This window comes from Ammodytes marinus (genome assembly GCF_949987685.1).
Source record: "Ammodytes marinus genome assembly, chromosome: 14".
In the NCBI taxonomy this organism is placed as follows: domain Eukaryota; kingdom Metazoa; phylum Chordata; class Actinopteri; order Uranoscopiformes; family Ammodytidae; genus Ammodytes; species Ammodytes marinus.
Genome location: NC_137218.1, coordinates 14,007,379 through 14,028,088, shown reverse-complemented (window position 1 = coordinate 14,028,088; position 20,710 = coordinate 14,007,379). Strand labels below are relative to the sequence as shown.

Sequence of the window (20,710 nt, the reverse complement as noted above, 5' to 3'; positions counted from 1 at the left end):
GAAAGTCTCTGAAACTGAAAGGTTTGTTTGATTGGATTTTTCTTTTCTTGTGTTCTGTTCTTGCTCATTTAATCGTAATAACTTAATGGAGAAAATTCCCACAGTGGTGAATCCCTCTCTGTCTGCTCAAAATTACAGCTGTAGTACAAGTATTTATATGTGTACACCATCTTAGTTTAGCATGCTATACCAACAAATAACTGAACATCCCTATAGAACCATGCCGCTAGAATGGTCAAAAAAGACATTAACAACACATTTCTAAAATGGAAGAATTGATGTGGTTCTTCTTTACATAGTAGTTCACTCTCTTTGCACCACAGGATAGATGAAGAAGCTGTCTTGCTTAGAGTAACCTGCTAGCCATCATTTCAGAAGTGAGGGGGACAGATTGTTTAGGAGTAAGCCGACGTCTATTGAGTGATTTATCATCCTTGCATTCATTGAGCCTCTCCTCAGTCGCTGAATAACCAAATACCAGCTACAGTACTGCACAGACTTAAGTAAAATTATCAAAATCAAAAGTTTGAGCTGCCAAACTCTGTATGAGTTGACATGTAAAGCCGGTAAGGCATCTGCAGCGTAAATAGCCAGAGTGACAACACTGAACATAGAAAGTTCAGTAACACATTGTTCTTATTAGCAGTTACGCTAAGTTCTAGCTATAGATTACATTCCCATGTGCTATTTGTAAATTAGATAGAAACAGTGTTTCCCGCAGGATTTTTTTCAGCAGCGGTGGCGTGGTCCCCGAACGTCCCAGGCCAAATTTTTTTTGTACCCTTAACATTTGAATGCATTGATCTAGTGCACTTTGAGAGGAGAATATGCACTTATTACTATTCAGATAGATGGGATTATTGGTGTTGCAATTTAGCCTTTTGTGTCTTTACTTACAGATTTTGACATTTTTGTATAGAAATGAATATTTAAACACAAAATGCCACAACGCAGAAAATGATTTGCACAATTTATTTACAGTTCTTGCTTAATGCCTAAACCAGACCTGCAAACTCATAAGAGGTGAAAAAGGTGACAAACACCTGACCCCTCTATCAGGGGGTGGTTTTCCTTTATTTGATTTTTTGGGGACATGGAACTAGACAGGGACATTGGGTGCTATAAATGGGAAGAGGTTCAGTAATGTCCAACACAGAAGTAGGCCTACTGGTTATTATGAGCAATTGATAAGCAGGACCTAAGACTTTAATTTAAAATAATGTGATTAAAATTACAAAGTATCCTTATACAAAGGCCTATAGATACAAATAAAACAAAACTATTCATGAATTTCAAGGGTGTAGGTTGTGATTAAACCTTGGTTTGGGACACATTTTAATGTGGGGCTTTGGGGGTGTCCCCCCATACATTTTTGAGCATTCAACACTTCATTTCCTGCATTCTGGTGAATTTGTATGCACCAAATGTATGTAAAGTAGGCTAATTGACAACATTTAGGTTCCTGGTGACAAAAATAGAATACAATACAATGCAGTAATATCATGCATTCTGTATTGCTTTCAAATATTTATTCTCCTGTATTGTTCAAATATTTGATTTAAACTGTTAAAAAAAAGGTAATTATTCGTCTCTATCATTGAGAATGTAGTGGCTGGTGGTATTTTACTTGCCTGCAATCTTCTAATATTTAAAAATAATAAAGTGCAAAATGAGGGTATAATCCTCCTGCTTCCTTAAAACTAGTGGTAGTGACTAAGTGTGCAGTGGAGAGAGAAATATAGGCCCTATACAGACAGATAGAGGGAGGAAGAGATAGCTTTATTTTATAATTTAGCTTTTTGATTTGTGAGTGATCATCGCTGACTTTAGACTGACTCCCGCTGTCTGCTCCGTGAGGCTCGAGCCCATCAGCTGAGCGAACAGCTGTCCGACACGGAGATGAAAAACGAAACTGAAACTTAACTATCCTGTCCTGCCTGGACTGGTGGAGCAGCCAAATATAAATGAATACATATTGTACTAAACTCTAACACAAGTAATGAGTTGTGGAATTTGCACCAGTAGCTTACAATAGTCCACATTCTTCGCTCAGCCACTAACTGTTTCGTTAGTGAATGTTCCGCGATCTGTTTGTATGTCTCGAGCCCGGATACACAGAGCCCTGACGGAAAACTGACAGCGCGACTAAAGGGACTCTACAGTGAGCCGCTCCCCTCCGTTAGTTTCTGTTTTCCGCCGAGTAAGTTACATTCACCTTCGACGCATGGACAGCGTTTATGTTAGGCATTGCCCCGTTTCTAAAATGAGCTACGTACCAAAAAAAAAAAAGAAAAAAAAAGTAGAATAATGAGGAGGAGGAGGATTTTAATAGCAGCGGCGGAGAAAATATAGCAGCGGTGGCGCGCCGCTGCTGCGTGGGGGAAACACTGGAAGACTAACAACACAACAGATTGGATAGTTGAGGCACTGGCACTGGCTCCAACTGAAAAGGGTTTATTAGAACGTTTTGGCACAACTATTAGCAAGTTATACATTAACACCACACACTGAACATACTTCACTTGATGAAAGCTACAGGCTGATGCCGGCTTCTCATGGTGCGTTTAAGGACAGTTCGGAAAAATGTGTTACGACATATAACAAATGAATTAAGTGGTTGTAGAAAGTGCGGGGGACAGAGGGCACAGACACGAAAAGTGCGGGGGACACGTCCCCCGTGTCCCCCGCGTCGGCTACGCCCTTGGTGGTAGGCCTATATGGCATTGAAGGGTGTAGGGCCTAATTCAATAAATTACTCTAGCTATCATCAGTGATTATCAGCAGAATTCACGTTTTTATCTTTAACGGCCGTTTTCTCAAAATGAGCTTTTTCCAATACTCTGCGAAAGATATCTCAACTTCTATACCACTGACATCAACCAAACTTTCTATAATCATTCATAGCACTATTTTAAAGGTTTTTACAGAAGGATTTGTTAATATATTGTTAATTGTCTGATTTATGATACATTTTCCTCCTAAAACATGCCTAAAATGCATTTCTAAGACATGTACATAGTATTTTTTGATTTATTAAATGAAAAAAGGCTGTATCCAAAATCTGTTCTGTAAAAACCTTAGAAACTAATATGTGCTTAAAATAAAATAGAGATTTTAACTCTGGCTTTATCCAACATCTCAAATTTTTTCTCGAAAAATGACCCAAATTTACGCATAATTGGTTAAATATTGCCATATTTGCATATTTAATATAATACTAAAGAAAAACATGTAATACAAAAAATAATTGTGTTAGTGTCAGTAATCAACTGGCAAAGTTTCGTGATGATATCTACAAGTTAAAAAAAAATCCCTATTCACCTGGGGTGTCTCGCCTTAATGGAGAAAATTCCCACAGTGGTGAATCCCTCTTTGTCTGCTCAAAATTACAGCTGTAGTACAAGTATTTATATGTGTACACCATCTTAGTTTAGCATGCTATACCAACAAATAACTGAACATCCCTATAGAACCATGCCGCTAGAATGGTCAAAAAAGACATTAACAACACATTTCTAAAATGGAAGAATTGATGTGGTTCTTCTTTACATAGTAGTTCACTCTCTTTGCACCACAGGATAGATGAAGAAGCTGTCTTGCTTAGAGTAACCTGCTGAACCGAACATTAATATACATTTTTTGAATTTATTGAGCGATATATTGTGTTAAATTCTACCTTAATATGCAGCTGCGAAAAAATCTGTCCTCACTCCGAATAAAATGTACCTGAGTTACATAAAAATACATGGGAGAGAGAGTAGGATGCACAGAGCTAAAAATGTCTGCTTTACTGCTATTCCCCTGGCTTGCGCTGTTGGTTTAAGAGCTATTTGAGGTTACCAGATTTACACTTGGTAAGCATAATGAGGCATCTGGAATGCTTTGAGAAGAGAGCAGACGAGTGCGGTTCCACAAACTGTGTTATTCCAGAAATTATGTTAAATAAACCTTCAAAATAATAGTTAGCTCGCTGGAGCTCAGCTGCTACTATCTGTGGTTTCTGGTGGATTAATGCTTTTTCCAGATGGATGCCAGACAAGTCAGAAACCACCTGATTTATGAAAGGCTTTAATGGTGGAAAAACAACAGGCTTGGAGACCATCCAAACTATTATTCTTAATGAATCTACCCCATATTAAATAGAGGGAGAGACTGGGAGTCTGGCAACCCATTCCCCTGAGTAGGCTCTCTGTCCAACATGTGTGGTACACTGTGTAATGACTTAATGGTAAATTCTGTGTGTGTGTGTGTGTGTGTGTGTGTGTGTGTGTGTGTGTGTGTGTGTGTGTGTGGCCATGAGTCATGACTAGTGAACAGTACTGCTAAAATAAGAACTATATGTTTAAAAATGTGACAATATATTATTAATTTAAAGTGTCACGTCAGACAGACTTATTATTATTTTATTTTTTTAAAGTTTAAATCTCCATACAAATAGATCAGACAGGCTCTATTTAACTGGATTCTTGTACTTGACTTACCATGGTGCTCTGCTGCTCATCATCAGCATTGGTCACTTCTGGGTGGGTTGAACTAGAGCTTTGGACTTCCTGGATGCCCTCGTTTAGGTGATCCAACTTCTTCATCAGCAGGTTCATGGAGTCACAGGCAGCAGTCTGAAAGACACACACACACACACACACACACACACACACACACTTGGACTTAGGCCTTTCATGTATCAGCGCGTATGGTGGCCTCGGAGAAAACTGCTGAATCTAACCCAACCAACGCACCCTCCTCATCCACCTACTCCACCCTTCGTTGCCTCAAGGCTTCTTTGCGAGCGGACATTGTGCTTTTTTTCATCCTAAGTAGGGGCACACAATGTGCCCTAGACTGTGGAGGATGTGACACCTTATTGTAGAGCAAGGACCACAAAAGCCGTTGATAAAATAAATATTAAATCCAAACATAGAGATGACTGCTAGAATAAACTGTCCTTAAACTATGTAAAAACAAAACAGCAATGTGGCCGAAGCATGTTACGTCATTATGCCATTCCTAGCAGCGCACATGCACATACCTAAACCCCTCGCTTTGCCCTCCCTTTCCCTCTACACCCCATTGGTCATGGACTCTGACTGAGACACTTGTTCCCTAGGCCTTCCAGGAAATGAACAAACTGCTTTGTTTCTGGCCTCGCTGCCAATCCCAGAGTCCCAGAGGCTGATAGCAGTACATAGGGCCCCTTTGAGGAGCTTCAAGTCCAAAAACAGCCCCCTCACTCATACACACATACATGCATACAGCGACACAAGCATGCCCTCAGCCCCACCCACCCACACACTCACGCACACAAACACACCCTTCTGTCCACTCCCATGCCCAAACCCATCATGTTGACCCGTTTAGAAAATATCTGCAGTTACGGCTTTGGCAGTAAAGCCATTTCCTGTGTGTAACAGCCCCCACATCTCCAGAGTCATACACACAGGGACACAGAAGGCTGTCTGTGAGGCGGGGTGCTATTTTTACCCTCACTATGGTGGACAGGGCAAGGGGAGAACACAGGGACTGGAGGCCTTTCAGTGGCATGAGTGACTGCAAACATGAGCATACGTTAATGCACACCCACATGCACACACACACACACACACCTCTCACAGCGCCCTCAAAGCTCATGAAATCTTAATAAGCTTCCATCCGAGAGCATTTACAGAGGATGGCGCTCTTTGACTTAACGCATCACTATAGATCTCTGCTACAAGACCATTTCATTACTCGCCTGAACTGTCATTGGTAGGCTAAAACACCCATTACTATGATGCATGAGTCTATTATGAGTAACTAAAGAGGTATAGGTTACTACTTGGTCTGTAAGTGCACTGATTTAAAAGGTAAGAGTGCATCAATCAACAACAAAATGATGTTGTCACTTTAACTAAATAATTATGTTGACCACGTGGTCTAAAGAGGAGAGGAGTTGGGTAAAAGTATGTGTACATACATTTACCACTTACATAACACCGAAACCCTAGCTATGTGAGTTTTTCCTTTAGCTAAATCTCAGTGAAAGAATGAGCTTTTTCCTATTTATTTACAGTATGTCTTATGCAGCAGAAAGTTGTCAACATTATTCAATTCAATTCCAAGACAAATTAAACCTGCAATAACTGATTTGTTTAGCCACCTACACGTTGTGAACCCATTATTAGCATATCATCACTAGCATAGCACATTATTTTCACATTGTTTCCACACTGTCATTTGATACACTGTTATCATAAAATATAAGTTGTAGACACTTTAAAGACCAAATCCAAAGGGGGTCAAATCAAAGGATAAATAAGGATTTAACAAGCTCATCATTCAACATCCTATTCCGGTATTAAAGATTGAGGTATGCTGCTATATGCCTCAACAATCGAAAACTCCATGTAGTAGAAGGAAGAAATCTCCAGCAGAAGCTTCACTTTCAAACTGATATCAGGCTACATAGAGGACTGGAAAGTATTTCATACCTTTAGTGATTAACTGCTTGCATTTCATGTCTCCTGGGAAATCAAATGATTCATCTTCTCAAGTGACGCTTTTATAAACAGATCCTTCTTTATATAGTCAAGTATGAAATCAATTGCATTTTCTGTAACATTGTTTAACTTGGTTAGGAAAATCTGATTAAGACAGTAATGTGCCCAGTGGCGGAGGCTGAGATAATAGTCCAAACACCCACAAAAGTGCGTGATACCGGAGACTACCGGAGTATTTCATTTCCCTTTGAATACTTTTTTATCACTTGATTTTTACTCCAAATTCCTCTAATGATTTCATCTGGCAAAGTTGTTACCCACATTGTGGAGTGTGACGAAACTGCCTGCACCAAGATATGCCAAAAATGTTGAACCAAAATGGGGCCTCTTTGACTTAACAGATATTCAAATGAGCACCGGCCTAAGCCTGTCAATATGTGACTTTAAAAGCTTGGTTTAAAAAAAAAAAAAAAAAAAAAAAAAAAAAAAAAGCAGCCTTACAAAAGATGAACAAAACCTTTCATTTGAGTCCAAGAGGGGAGAACAACGCGCAGTATGCCAGAGGACTGCTATGGGAACGTGCCAGCGTCTGAGGGGGCTGCTCTGACAGGTGTGAGAACGCAGTCAGGGGCACGCTCAAACTAATGGATGCCCACTGGTGCAGTGCATGCAGGGACGTAGAGATGCCAGGCCAGGCCAGGAAAAACATTTGAGGAATTTATGGTTATACCTGCCAAAAAAGTAATTTTTATTCAACTCCCCCCCTCTCCTTTTCTTTTCAACACAGTTCTCCTTTTTCACTTCAACAACTCAAATACCAAATAATTTAAATGACTGAACTCTTTATCTCCAAATATTTTGGCTACATCCTACATACAGCATCCTTGCATTTACAGTATGTATCTTTGACCACTCATCAGCCAGGATGCTACAACTACCCTACTGCAACATACGGAGCAGTATAGAGTACATGTGGTATGATGCAAGTGATTATATGGTTCCTTGTTGGTATTGAACTATTCATGAATTCAGAAGAGTGTAAATTATAATAACAATGTTTAAAATGGAAAAACACACTTTATCCTTGATTTAAAAATGCTGCAAACAAGGTCAAAGTTAAAGGCCTACTTCACCGGTTTGAATATGAAGGTGTTTTGAATTCTGAGATCCTATGTAATATAAATGTGCGAAAAAAATTGAAATCGGTTCATCCTAGCCTGAGAAAAGGCAGAAAGAGTGTTTTTTTTTGACCCTATATTTCTCTTTCTCGTGACATCACAGAAAGAAAAATATAGGGTTAAAAAAAAACTTACTTTGTAAATATTACTGTGATGTCTTTTACTGTGACATCACAGTAATATTTACAAAGTACGTTTTTTTTAACCCTATATTTCTCTTTCTGTGATGTCACGAGAAAGAGAAATATAGGGTTAAAAAAAACACTCTTTCTGCCTTTTCTCAGGCTAGGATGAACCGATTTTTTTTTTTGCACATTTATACTACATAGGATCTCAGAATTCAATACACCTTCATATTCAAACCGGTGAAGTAGGCCTTTAAGTGGGAACAAACTCCTGATGGACAGCTTCTAACTGCTTGACTTTGCTGCCCTCTAGTGGTAAAAGTGGGTTGAATTTACTAAATAGTAAGTCCATTTAAGCAGTGGAATAAGCATAAAGATCCTTTACTCAATTAAGAGTACCCAATACATGAATGTTAATAGACATTTGTAACATGACACTGTCCTTTTGAAAGAGGTCAAAAGCCAGTAGGGTTGGGAACCTCTGGCATCTAGATATGGTACTTTATGAGCTTATGATTTTTGTTATATTAAATCTTTCAGTTAAATGTAAATAGTTAAATATTTGCCTCATAATTGTAGTGGACTAGAAATATAAAGTAGCAAAACAATGGAAATGATAAACATATAATATATCCACTTATACTTAAGTATAAATTAAACCTCTTCAGTTTCAGTGTCCTGCTATCTTGCATTCTGGCTCACAAACAAAGAGTCATTGGTTAAATTATTAGTGACACCTAAGCTTTTCCCGATGACATGAAAAGAAAAATTGTCTGCTTTGAGAAAAATGCCCATGTGATTTACCATCAGCATGCCGTCACTGCATTGCTGGATTACATAAAACGTCTATGTCTTTGTTGTAACCCTTTTCCTTTCATGTTCCCCTTACCTGTTTTCCATTGCTCTGCACTGCACCCTGTTCCTCCTGGCTACCTGTGGACTCAGGTTTGCCCTTATTGATGGATTCTGGCCAGCCACAGGCAGCGCTGTTTAGTTGGGCATCCTGCCTCTTCCTCAAGCACTTCATGTTCCGGTTCTTGCTCCTCCGGCGATGACTGACCAGGAACTCCTCATATCTTAACGTCTGGTGAAAATCATCCACCTCTCCTTCGTCATTGGATGAAGAGGACTCCCCATCATCGGAGCTCTCATTCACATGGTTTTCAGGGCTACAGTCATATTCACAGAAGACAATTGCACTTGGCTTGTGCTTTACTATTCTAAGCAGCTCCGATGAACAGTCCTCTGATGCACTTGCAGATAATGACAGATTGTTGGGACTGCTTTCACCCGGGGCTGGTGAAGAGGCAGAATGAAGCTCATCAGATACGGATGTCTCTGTGGGGCTCTCTTCCTGCTGCTGAGGTGGCATGGCTCCACAATGTTTCAAATCCTCTGCCTTCATCATCTGAGAATTACTGTGATCGGCAGTTCCACAACCCAGGTCAGACAACCCTGTGCCCTGACTGATTCCGGGAGCGCCGTGGGAACCCTGGCCATTCTGCTTTAAGTCAGGGTTAGCTGTATTACAGGGGGAGCTGATGTCCATTTGTTGCTCCTTCCATCTTTGAACATGACTAGCCACTGGATCAGGGGCATGGTGAAGCAGAGCGACAGGTTCAGACCTGCTTCTCAGTTTGCTCTTTGAGCCTTGAGTCTGGAGGGGAACTTGGCCTTGTAGGTCACCCAACGGGCCACCCACAGCCTGGGGGTGAATATGCTGCTTAACAGGCAACGCGACCACTGGTCCTTCACACATCACAAGGGAACTAGTCATCTTCTGTTCAACCCTTTTTACAGTTTGGAGAGTACAACGGTGGGTCTTTTATACGCAGCCTGATGTACTGCCAGCTAACTCAAATATGCTAAAATTCCTTTGATACCTGAGCTGGAGAGAAAGAAAGAGACACCGAATGTAAATTTGGTTAAATTGGTTCATGTTCACACATGTGCTGACTGAAGTACTGTCTATATGCGTGTATAATCCAGAGTAATTTGTTTCTCTAAATGAATGTACATGTATGGATCCAAGCCTGGGTTTGCTTATAGACTTAAGTGCTATGCTCAAGATGGATGGATCTGCTGTCCTTTCAGAAACGGTCAATCAATCATTTTCTTTCCCAACAAACAGTCCAGTGGGCAATACGGCCTACCCCGGGGCAAGATTTTTATTGAATTACTGGAGAGAAAAAAAATGTTCCACTCTTTTGATACTCTGAATACCTTCTTATGGTGCTACCAAGGGTTAAATGCCATATTTTGGGCCAAAACAAAGTTTTCTTTAACAAAAACCCACACACCATGCCAATTTGTAACCAAATCCTTTTTTCTATGCCTTTTTTGACAAATGCAAGTTGCTCAAACACATTGTTTTTTCCTGATGGATATTTCTGGCTGCAGTCCACACACCCTTTCCTTGCCTGGCTTCTCTGTATTCCAAGCACCCAGTGGTGGGTCTTAAAATTTGGTTAAGATCCTGAAAGATCTATTTCTTTAAAACACTTTACAGCGTGTAGTGTAAATGTAAAACACGCAAATCCTTTTCAAAGTGAGTTTCATACCGCACAATTGAATACAAAGGGCCATTTGTTCCTATTGTGTGAAGGCCATGTTTCAACTCATTGAAAAAATATGACAGTGCCGTAACGTTATAATTTCCTAGTGTTATTTAATACTGTATTATTGTCATATAGGATCATTTGTCGCATTGACACATTACTTTAACCAAAAAACATTGTATTAACTATAGGCTGCTTTGTAAATAAACAGAGAATTAATATTTCAACATACCAGATGTTTTTGGAAGTTGTGTGATCCAAAAACAAGTCCATGACAGCGTACTGAAGAACCGGGATAAAATACAAGTGTCCAACTCTGCATTCTCACGACAGAAGGAGTGAGTTTTCCTCTGAAAAGATATGAAATGCTGTAAGGGGAGGAGAGAGAGAGGAAGAAAGGGTTTAGGAATGCTTTTACCCTCCTACATTACCTCAGCAAGAAGACAGTGCGGTCCATGCAGGTGTTTGTACCATTTGTGTATGTGTGGGAGTGTGTGTGAGTGTGTGTCCATGAAATGTAATAATGCATTCAAATCAAAGAAAATACAAAGTTATGTTGTGGAAGTGATCAAAGAGATTCAACAGCTGCACATACATTAGACTGTGATTGACAGTCGTGGGGTCTGAGGCTCACCTCCCCCTCCCTATTCCTCCTGTTCGCTCATTGCTGTACAATTATGCTCGAGGCAAAGGATTTTTCACCTCAGAAGCACATTCCTCGAAAAAACATATGAGATACTGCTTTAAACATGGTTTAATCCCTTCTACATCTCCTTCAGTTTATACTTTGTGTAACAGAAGCAAAGGTTTAAGCATTAACAAGAAAGGACTTCTAAAAAGGTCCTTATACAAACCTGTCAGGGGACTGCGGATTTCCTTCGCATCTGCCAGTAAAACACTGAATTTCATGTTTTGTAGGGAATGCCTTTGGTCAAGGGTAAAGACCTGCTATTAGTGTGTTTAACCTTGAGGACGATTTTGCCTGTTGAGGCTTGTTTGGAACTTCAAGGTCCTGAGGAGAAGAAATCTGGTCAAAGTGAACCCTGTGCTAAGAGTTAAGAGTAAAGTCATTCAGAGTTCCATCTAATCTGACATCTGACTGTATTGTTTAAGCCAATGTGTTGTCAATGTCAAATGCATTGATAATTGTTGATTTTATGTTTTTATCTGTGATGTTTCCTTTATGTTTTTTTAAATATAAAGCAACAAACATAAACCTTAGAACCTTGCCCCAAAGAAATGTCCAATCGTGAACAATTTAATCTACACTACTCTACTCTATACTGTTAAAAGACCACACAGCGTCTGCACAAGTTGTACCAACAGCAATGATGACTATAAACACCCTTATTCATTCAAGTCAAGTTGACACTTAAGAATGAAGTACATAAGTCATCTTGCTTGGATGATGGATGCATATTAAATAAAGTCAAAAATGTATTTCAATGCAAGCTACGCCAACCTGCAGAGACACGCTCCTCCATATATAACATTCCTGTCATGGAAAGAGCCATGTAGTTAGCTGGGCAAGGTATGAAGAAAAAAGCAGGGCAAAGAAAATGCAGAGAGGCGAAGAAAAGGTGAGTTTTGACAGGTAGATACAGTGTATACACAAAACAATTAACAATTAGAGAAAGAAAGAGGAAGAGAAGGAGCATCTTTTTAGCTTGCACTGGAAGAAGTCACATACAAGTTTTATCAAGACTAGCTGCATAAACATTGACTTATGTAAGCTGTGTTATCTTAACTGTTGTGTGTGTACTGTATAACTACGGTGTGTGAAATATGAAAAACCTGATTTTTACAACAAACATTCAAATACATGTGGTCAGATAAGCAAAGAAAATAAAAATAAACTATCACTTCATGACATAAAACATGGATTCAAATTCTGCACTTTCTTGCCTGGTGGGGGAGGAAAAATGTAATGACTGAACCAAATTGGAACAAGAGCCTGAATGTATTATGTACACAGTTTTTACTTTTTCTTTTCTTTTCACATGGCTCCAAAATTAGAATGTAGGTTAAACAAATGATGACTATATAATAAGGAAAGTTAAGCAATCAATCCGCACTTTCTTGCAATGTTATGGAAGGAAACATCATGGTGACATTGTGAGCCTTTTGTTTTTGTTGCATGGGATTAACTGTCTCACATTCCTTGATAGTATCAGACTGTTTTTGTTGAAGCCTTCAGTGTAAATGCCTGCAAATCCGCTGAAACAAAGAAAATACGTTATCCTTCCATCCAATTCCATATTGGAAACAGACAGATTAACCTGGAGGAGGAAAATATTAGCAGCTGAGGTCAGCCATTGAGCTTTCTCCCAACAAGACAAGGTATACTGTATCTTGTCAGGATGTCGTAGGTTGTATACGCACAAATATTTACTTATACTGTAATGGTGTGACAATATGCAAGAGATGTATTAGCCAATAGGCCAATATCCCAACTTTTTTTTTTTAACAAAAATATTTACTACAACTTATTATAAAAAACAACATTTTATATATCTTACTTTGATAAAATATATTTAATTCTGAAAACAAAAACAAGCGTCCTATTGCTATGTATGTCTGGTGCCTTGCTTTAATGTGTCTAAAACCCATATAACTCACATATATAAAGTTCATATTTGACTCCAACTTATTCTATAGATGCAGCCAGTTTTTGAGGTTACGCTTGCATTGCTGATTGAATGTAAGTCTTTCCTGTACAGTCTGTGTCATTTTTTCCGTGAACTTAATAATTGATAAGATAGTCTCTTTCCAAATAAACACGTGTTAATGTAGGAATGAGCGCATGCACAAACATTGATATGAGTTAAGCCTTAGTAAGGGCCGGGGGCCAGTTGACTAGCGTCTCCCTCATTAAGGCCTATAGGATGGTCGACTAACATTCACGCAGGTCGGTGAAGCACCATTTTAGTTCAAATGTACTGAAACACCTGCCAAACTTTACATTTGTAATTTCTATCTGAATAAAGGGTTTTTTAACTCTTTGAAATGGATTGACTCTGTACTTTCAGTAACACGTTGCAACCATAGATAGTGCAACTCTATTCTCTTTCCAGCTGTTTCTCTGATGCCACCTAGTGGATTTGAAGTATAATATCACTCAAGCTAAACTATCATTTATCCTAACATCTTGTTTTCCTTTAATGAAGGTCTAGATCAGTGGTTCCCAAACTGTGTGCCGCGGCACACTGGTGTGCCGTGAGGCAAGTCCAAGTGTGCCGTGGGATTTTGTGACAACCATAGCCTACTAATGCAATATAGTATACAACTATACAAAAATAATTATTTTAATTTACTATATACTACTTTGAATGCACTCATTCCATAATACAGAGGCAAGCTCTTTATCTAAAAACTATTTAAAAAATCCTCAAAGAGGATCCCACATTTCGCTGTTCGCGCAGTTGCGCAGGTGGGAATTTACATCAAATCAAGGCCCCTGAAATCTCGCCTTTTCTCCCAGCTGTGCGCTGAGATGGGAGCCGACCACCAAAGCCTGATCCTCCACACAGAGGTACGATGGTTGTCTCGGGGGAAAGTCTTATCCCGTTTTTACGAGCTTCGGGAAGAGCTTTTGGAATTTTCACGTGAACACACTGTCCCACATAAGGACAGGCTCGCGGATGAGAGCTGATGCGCCAGGCTGGCTCCTTGCAGACATATTTTGGCATCTCAACGAGTTAAACACCAAGCTTCAGGGCAGGAATTAAAACATTTTATCATTCACAGACAAGATTCGGGGCTTTATGGGCAAACTGACCCTGTGGCGCGAGGCTTTGGAACAGGGCTCCATGAACATGTTCCCACTGGCATCAGCTGCGCCACAGGCAGCCAGTGAGCGCGCTATATATGCCGAACACCTTCAGACCTTAAAAGAGAGGGTTGAGCGCTATTTTCCACGTGTGGCGGACATCGAGGACAATGACTGGATCCGAGACCCATTCAACCAGGAGTCCGAGTCCTCAACCGAGAAGCTCACTATGAAGGAGAGAGAGGAGAGCGCAGAGCTCCGTGCGGACCGCACGCTGAAACTGAAATTTAGTGAGCTCACACTCGATCAGTTTTGGTTGGTTTGTGCATCAGAATATCCAACCATCTCCCACCACGCTATCGACCAACTTCTTAATTTCCCCACCACCTACCTGTGTGAGTTGGCGTTCTCCACTCTTGTTTACATGAAGAACAAGACCAGGTCACGGCTCTCTGTTGAGCAGGACTTGCGAGTGGCCCTCTCCTCCGTGCCACCAAGGATTAAAAAAATCTGCGCGCCCCGACAGGCACATGTGTCCCACTGATTTGTTAGTAGGCAGAATATTTACAAAAAAAGCCTGATTCTAAATGTTACAGTTATAATTTGTGGGTCAGATTCAGGACCATGCAGCTTTCTCATGGACAGTTCTCTGCTGAATTTCTGTTTCCTTTGCCTCACCTTTCTGGTTGAAATGGGTGTGTTTGATTAAGCCCAATTTGATAAAGTTTAAATATTTTTGTGAGGTATTTTGTTAATAAATATTTCATGAGTAGAATAGTTGTCTTTGTCACATCGTATTTGGCATTAGTAAATAATTATAAACTTAACAGATAAACAGATGATATTAGTGATAACACGTGTTATAAGGCTATTTTGCACAATAGGTGTGCCTTGAAATTTTTATTTGTCCTTTGGTGTGCCTTGGGCACAAAAAGTTTGGGAACCACTGGTCTAGATTATCCCATGAAGTGAGTAAATCATGTATTCTCAGATTAACGATCCCAGAATGTTTGCTTGAGTTTTGAAATCTTATTGGGTTAAATGGGTCAAATAAGAACATTAACTGTGTAAAATATCTAAAACCTCCAGTAGATTTCAATCAAACTATATATTATAGCTTCTGCTATTTTTAGTGACTGAACTTTGACCTGGTTACTCGTCCAGGACGGTGTAAACCATTCTGAAAAGAAATAAGTGGGTGAAGAAAATAAAATTGTCATTTGACTATAATGATGTTAGCATTTAGCTCAAATCTAATGCCAGAATTTCTGACATCATCATTATCTATTTTAACGAAAGGGTAGATTTTCCAATCGCGTGTATCAGTTGTGACCCGTTCGAGTCTCCGTAGCAGAGGAGGAAACAGCCAACAGCAGCGCGGGTTGTTTTTGTGAATATTATTTCGCGGGAGAAAAGCTATCTGTAGGCTGTGTGCTGTCAACACGAACACGAATACAGCCAACTAACTTCATAACGCAATGAGTTTGTGGGTGGACAAATATCGGCCGACTTCCCTCGGGAAACTCGACTATCACAAGGAGCAGTCGGCTCAGCTGAAAAACCTGGTGAGAGATACAAACCCTGGCTGTTCACTACGTATTGATAGCTCCTTAGCATTAGCATCATAGTCAGTAGCTGCGTAGATGCTTTACCCAGATAAATGAGCCCCTGTGTGGATCAATCTGTTCTGAACTTGTCCCGTTTTGGCATTAAAGTGACACATCATTATTATCTGCTTTATAGTTGTGTATTTTGAATTATATAAAGTAATAACCACACTAATAACAACAAAATTTAAAGTAGATATTCTAATTGTTTCACTGGACCAAAGAAGTCACGTTTTTATGCAACATTTGTCATGGGCCAAAGTAGTTGATGTTTCCTTTTCAGTTTTGGTTATTGTAAGATTGTACTTTAATTTAATTGGCATTTAAGAAGTCTTTTAACATCTTAAATCTAATCTAAAGGTATTAATTAAACTGTCGGACTCGTGTACACGTTTAACAAGCATCAAAGCAATATGTTACTTACTGTTATGTTAATAGACAAGCCCAATGGAGTATCCTACAAGCTAACTTTTTTGTTTTAAAGCCAAACTTTTTTGTAAATGTTTATCTCAGGTTCAGTGTGGAGACTTCCCACATTTGTTGGTGTATGGTCCGTCCGGTGCAGGGAAGAAGACCCGGATCATGTGTCTGCTGAGGGAGCTGTACGGAGCCGGGGTGGAGAAGCTCCGCATAGAGCACCAGACTATTGTGGTGAGCCAGAGGGCAAAGAACCCTATCCTAGGGCTGCTCGATTATGGCAAAAATGATAATCACGATTATTTTGATTGATATTGTAATCACGATTATTAAAGACGATTATTCACTGTAGGGATGCCCTAAAATGAAAAGTCTGTAAATTCTTTCATCATTGCATAAATTAAACTCCCAAATGTGCTCCTCAAACGTAGCCTACAACTAAAAAGCCACTCTAAATAAATAAACAGTGAAACCTTCCAATCTAAGAGTAAAATTAATATTTTACTAGGGATGTGATGGTGAACAACTCATTTATTTGCACGTTGAGGAGGTATGAATCTACGAAAAGATCAACTCATTGCCTTTTTTTTTTACAGTGCAGGTTGAGTTGCTGAAGAAAAACTGCACAGCAGCTGCCAACGTAATATCCAGACTTCAGAATTTGCATCAAAGCCCTAATGATCATAAAAACAAGAGGCTTTATTTAAACGATGTCCGTGGTGGTTATTGTAATTTGTTCAGATGTAGACTGAAACTAACGGAGGGAGGCGGATCACTGTATATTTTCTCTAGTCGCGCTGTCAGTTTGGCGACATGGCTCTGTGTATCGAGGCTCAAGAAATGCAATCCGATCGCGGAAGCCTTCCACATCAAAAACGTTAACGGGCAGGATATCCCCGGTTCATTCTAGCCGTATAGCCACAGGGCTTTTCTGTGCGTGGGCTCACACTGGCGAGGTGTCACTGTGAATGACACCGTTACCCAACCGCTACCCAACTTGCTATTTTGCTCGCGCAAGGCGTTTGTGTTTCGATTTAACATTAGTCTTGGGCGAGTACTTACTTTATGCTGAATAAACCATTGGACTGCAATCGCTGAAAGCGAAAGTGTTTGGGCGGGGCAGAGCACACACAGAAGGGTTCGCTGCATTTACCACACAAGACACGGCGTGCAACACAATAATCGTTTTATTACGATTATCTTGTTTTCATGATCGAGGGAAGCCAAAATCGTAATCGAAATTGAATTTCAATTAATCGCCCAGCCCTACGGCCTATCCTATATAGTGTGGACCGCTAACATGCAGTTTCTACAGACATCTCTCCTCTCAGCTCTGACTATAGCTGAACCTTGTGTTTTTCATCTTCAGGCCCCTTCAAAAAAGAAGATTGAGATTAACACAATAGCCAGCAACTACCACTTGGAAGTCAACCCAAGGTATTCAAAGGACACTTACTCAAGTACTGTACCAATATACAGTTTTTTAGAGGTACTTGCATTTGAGAGTTAAGCTTAATTCCGAGAAGATTGTTTTTTATTTTACTACATTCATTTGACACTAGTCATAGTTGTTGGTTACTTTGCAGATTCAGCTTTTTAAAAAGGTCTTTGTGTGGTCGATGTATATTTTGTCTGTACCCTAGACAAGGTGTGCGAGTTTGACTTGATTCTGTTTGTCTTAGTGATGCTGGAAACCAGGATCGTGTCGTGATTCAAGAGCTGATTAAAACTGTGGCTCAGTCTCAGCAGATCCAGTCGAGCACCCAGAGAGAGTTCAAAGGTAGCAAAGACATGCATCGCTTTTAGGCCAGTTTATCCTGTGAACGCTGTGTCTAAGGTGCTCTAAAAGATGTCAGATATCAAACTTTCGGGACACTTTTGTTCTCAGTGGTGTTGCTAACGGAGGTGGACAGACTCACCAAGGATGCCCAGCATGCATTGCGCCGTACGATGGAAAAGTACATGTCCACCTGCCGCCTCATCCTCTGCTCAACCTCCACCTCCAAAGTCATCGGGCCGATTCGGAGCCGATGTCTGGCTATCAGGGTCCCTCTGCCGAGCACGGAAGAGGCAAGATGGAGTTTATGTGGTTGAGATTGTTATAAGTAGCATATTAGTCCCAAGACATTATTTTTTACAATCTTTCTCAACCTTGACTCTGTCTTTTTTCTACTGGCCAGGTCTGTAATGTTCTGACATCAGTGTGTAAAAAGGAGGGTCTTCTCCTCCCACCCGAGCTGGCCAAACAAATCAGTGAGAAGTCCTCTCGCAACCTCCGAAAAGCCCTGTTGATGTGTGAGGCCTGCAGAGTGCAGCAGTAAGTTGTCACAAAACAAAATGATCATTGCTCCACACAATCATCCGTGGAATATAAAGTACTTGCTTTTTAGCCTGTGTTAATCCTCTCCAGGTATCCATTCTCAGTGGACCAAGACGTGCCGTTGACGGACTGGGAGGTCTACATCAGGGAAACGGCTAATGCCATCGTCAGCCAACAGAGCCCTCAGAGGTAAGAGAGAGAGAAGAGGTTTAGGTGGTTCTGAAAGGTGATCAAAGAAATGTAATCTAATTTGCCGGAATATGTTTTAATCCTGAATTTTTGACTCTCAATTCCAGGTTGTTGGAGGTTCGAGCAAGGCTATACGAGCTGCTGACTCACTGCATCCCTCCTGACATCATTATGAAGGTGCCGTTTGACAACACCTCATCATCTCCCTTCAAAGTGTTAAAACAGTTTGCAATCATTTTTAGAGTCAATGTATTCATTTTCCTCATCCCAATCCTCTGACAGGGCCTGGTGACAGAGTTGTTGAGTAACTGCGATGGACAGCTGAAGACGGAGGTGGCCCACATGGCGGCCTTCTACGAACACAGACTGCAGCTGGGCAACAAAGCCATTTACCACCTGGAGGCCTTCACCGCCAAGTTCATGGCCATCTACAAGAAGTTCATGGAAGACGGTCTGGATGGCATGATGTTTTGACTCTAAGTGGACTTAAAAATACTTGGAGTTCAACAGCCCTCGTTGATTTCCTGGTATCTTTCGCCCCGACAACTCTTTTCAACAGATCTAATAGATTTACATCTATTGTCTGTAAGGCAAGGTGGTGACAATATTACAGCTCATCCCAAAATGAATCATCAGTCTTATAGTTTGTGGCTTTATGCCATGGATTGGTGCCCAACAAAACTCAGCACCCAACAGTTTGTAAACCTTAAACTGTCACTGTAGTGGTTTAAAACACTTTTTTCCAAACAGAGCAGCTTTGTGGTAGCAGGCAATTTCAAAATGTACCTTGAGGACACAACATATTTTCCTATAAATCTAAATCCGAACATTGCAATAAACTGCTTTGTTTGCAACTTGTTACATGTCTGGTGTTGCTATATGGATAATGCCATTATACAGAATCTTTGCTATAATACTCAATGTCTAACAGCATACCTTTCCTCCTGGATCATGTTAATAAGCTTGACGAGAGCTTCCTTTGGGTATAATGAAAGAAATGACAGTCTGATGTTGCGGAAAGGTTCCCAGTATGTGAGACAGACTGAAAGCACATGGCAAGAGGATTAATGCAAGAAATGTGTCCAGTCTGAGTTAAATCAGGGTTGTTGCAAGTATCTTGTAAAACAAGAAAAATGTAGTGAGGGATTGCCTTTTCCTCCTCCATATTCAAGCACATTTATTGTCCTTTGAGCACCAAGGCCATATAGACAAATATTCATTACTATCACAAAACTGCAGATTCCTCTGAAAACAAAAACGCCCTTAAAGCTTGGTGGAGTGCAAGAGATTACAAAAAATGGAAGCAGTGAATGGATGACACTTGACTATGCGAACTGCATGAACTCAAACTAGATGTTTTAAGAATGCCATTCTGTGATATACTCCATCACCTTGAACTGATAATGTGCAGTCAAGAGGTACAAAAATGAACTTATAAGTTGTAACATGTTTTTCAGGAAAAATAAGGTTATCCAGCCTCCCTCATCACATTTTAATGTGACTGATGCCAATGTGCCTGAACCATCAATATTTAGAAGTGGAATTACCATTTTACCATTACTGATTTGGTGACTGTTAGATCTCTACTTGATCCAAATGCAGGGGTGGACTGGGACAAAAATTCAGCCCTGGCATTTTTGGCCATGGCAGCCCACCATGATTATTTATACGATATGTGGAGGCAGGGGCGTTTCTCCAAATTCTGGGCCCCTATACAGGATGTCCTGATGGGCCCTCTGAGAGGCAGTCTTACAATACAAACATGTAAAAGCTATGTTTGTCTATAGTCCAAAACGTATGAGTGACTGGTCACTCTCTGAGCCAGATAACAACACAATGTTTCTATTGATGAATGACCAAATCATTACGCGTACTTGAACACAACCCCTGGTCTAATGACTCTTAATAATCATGCACACACACAGTGTTTCTCACAGGAATTTGGGAGACTGTGTCGTGGACCCTGGACCTTCTAGGGGGGTCCGGGGGAATGCTCCCCCGGAAGATTTTTTTTCAAATGTTAAAGTAAAATTCATCAATCTGGTGCACTTTGAAGAGAAAACTAAGGATAAAT

At 40.3% G+C, this 20,710-nt stretch overlaps 1 protein-coding gene across 1 annotated transcript; it reads left to right on the top strand.

Annotated features, from left to right (window-relative positions):
- Nucleotides 1–15,513: 15,513 nt before the first annotated feature.
- rfc3 (replication factor C (activator 1) 3) lies at nt 15,514–20,025 on the top strand. The gene is made up of 9 exons (XM_080040635.1): nt 15,514–15,668; nt 16,224–16,361; nt 17,497–17,564; nt 17,810–17,907; nt 18,016–18,197; nt 18,308–18,444; nt 18,538–18,636; nt 18,744–18,813; nt 18,919–20,025. Exons 1-9 carry the CDS (start codon nt 15,582–15,584, stop codon nt 19,108–19,110), a joined length of 1,071 nt encoding a protein of 356 aa, XP_079896761.1. The 5' UTR covers nt 15,514–15,581; the 3' UTR covers nt 19,111–20,025.
- Nucleotides 20,026–20,710: the final 685 nt, after the last annotated feature.

Coding starts and splice junctions, on each gene's coding strand:
- rfc3 (XM_080040635.1), top strand. CDS start 15,582: ATGAGTTTGTGGGTGGACAAATATCGGCCGACTTCCCTCGGGAAACTC. Junction 16,362..17,496: donor TAGAGCACCAGACTATTGTG/GTGAGCCAGAGG, acceptor TTTCATCTTCAG/GCCCCTTCAAAAAAGAAGAT. Junction 18,198..18,307: donor CTCTGCCGAGCACGGAAGAG/GCAAGATGGAGT, acceptor TCTACTGGCCAG/GTCTGTAATGTTCTGACATC.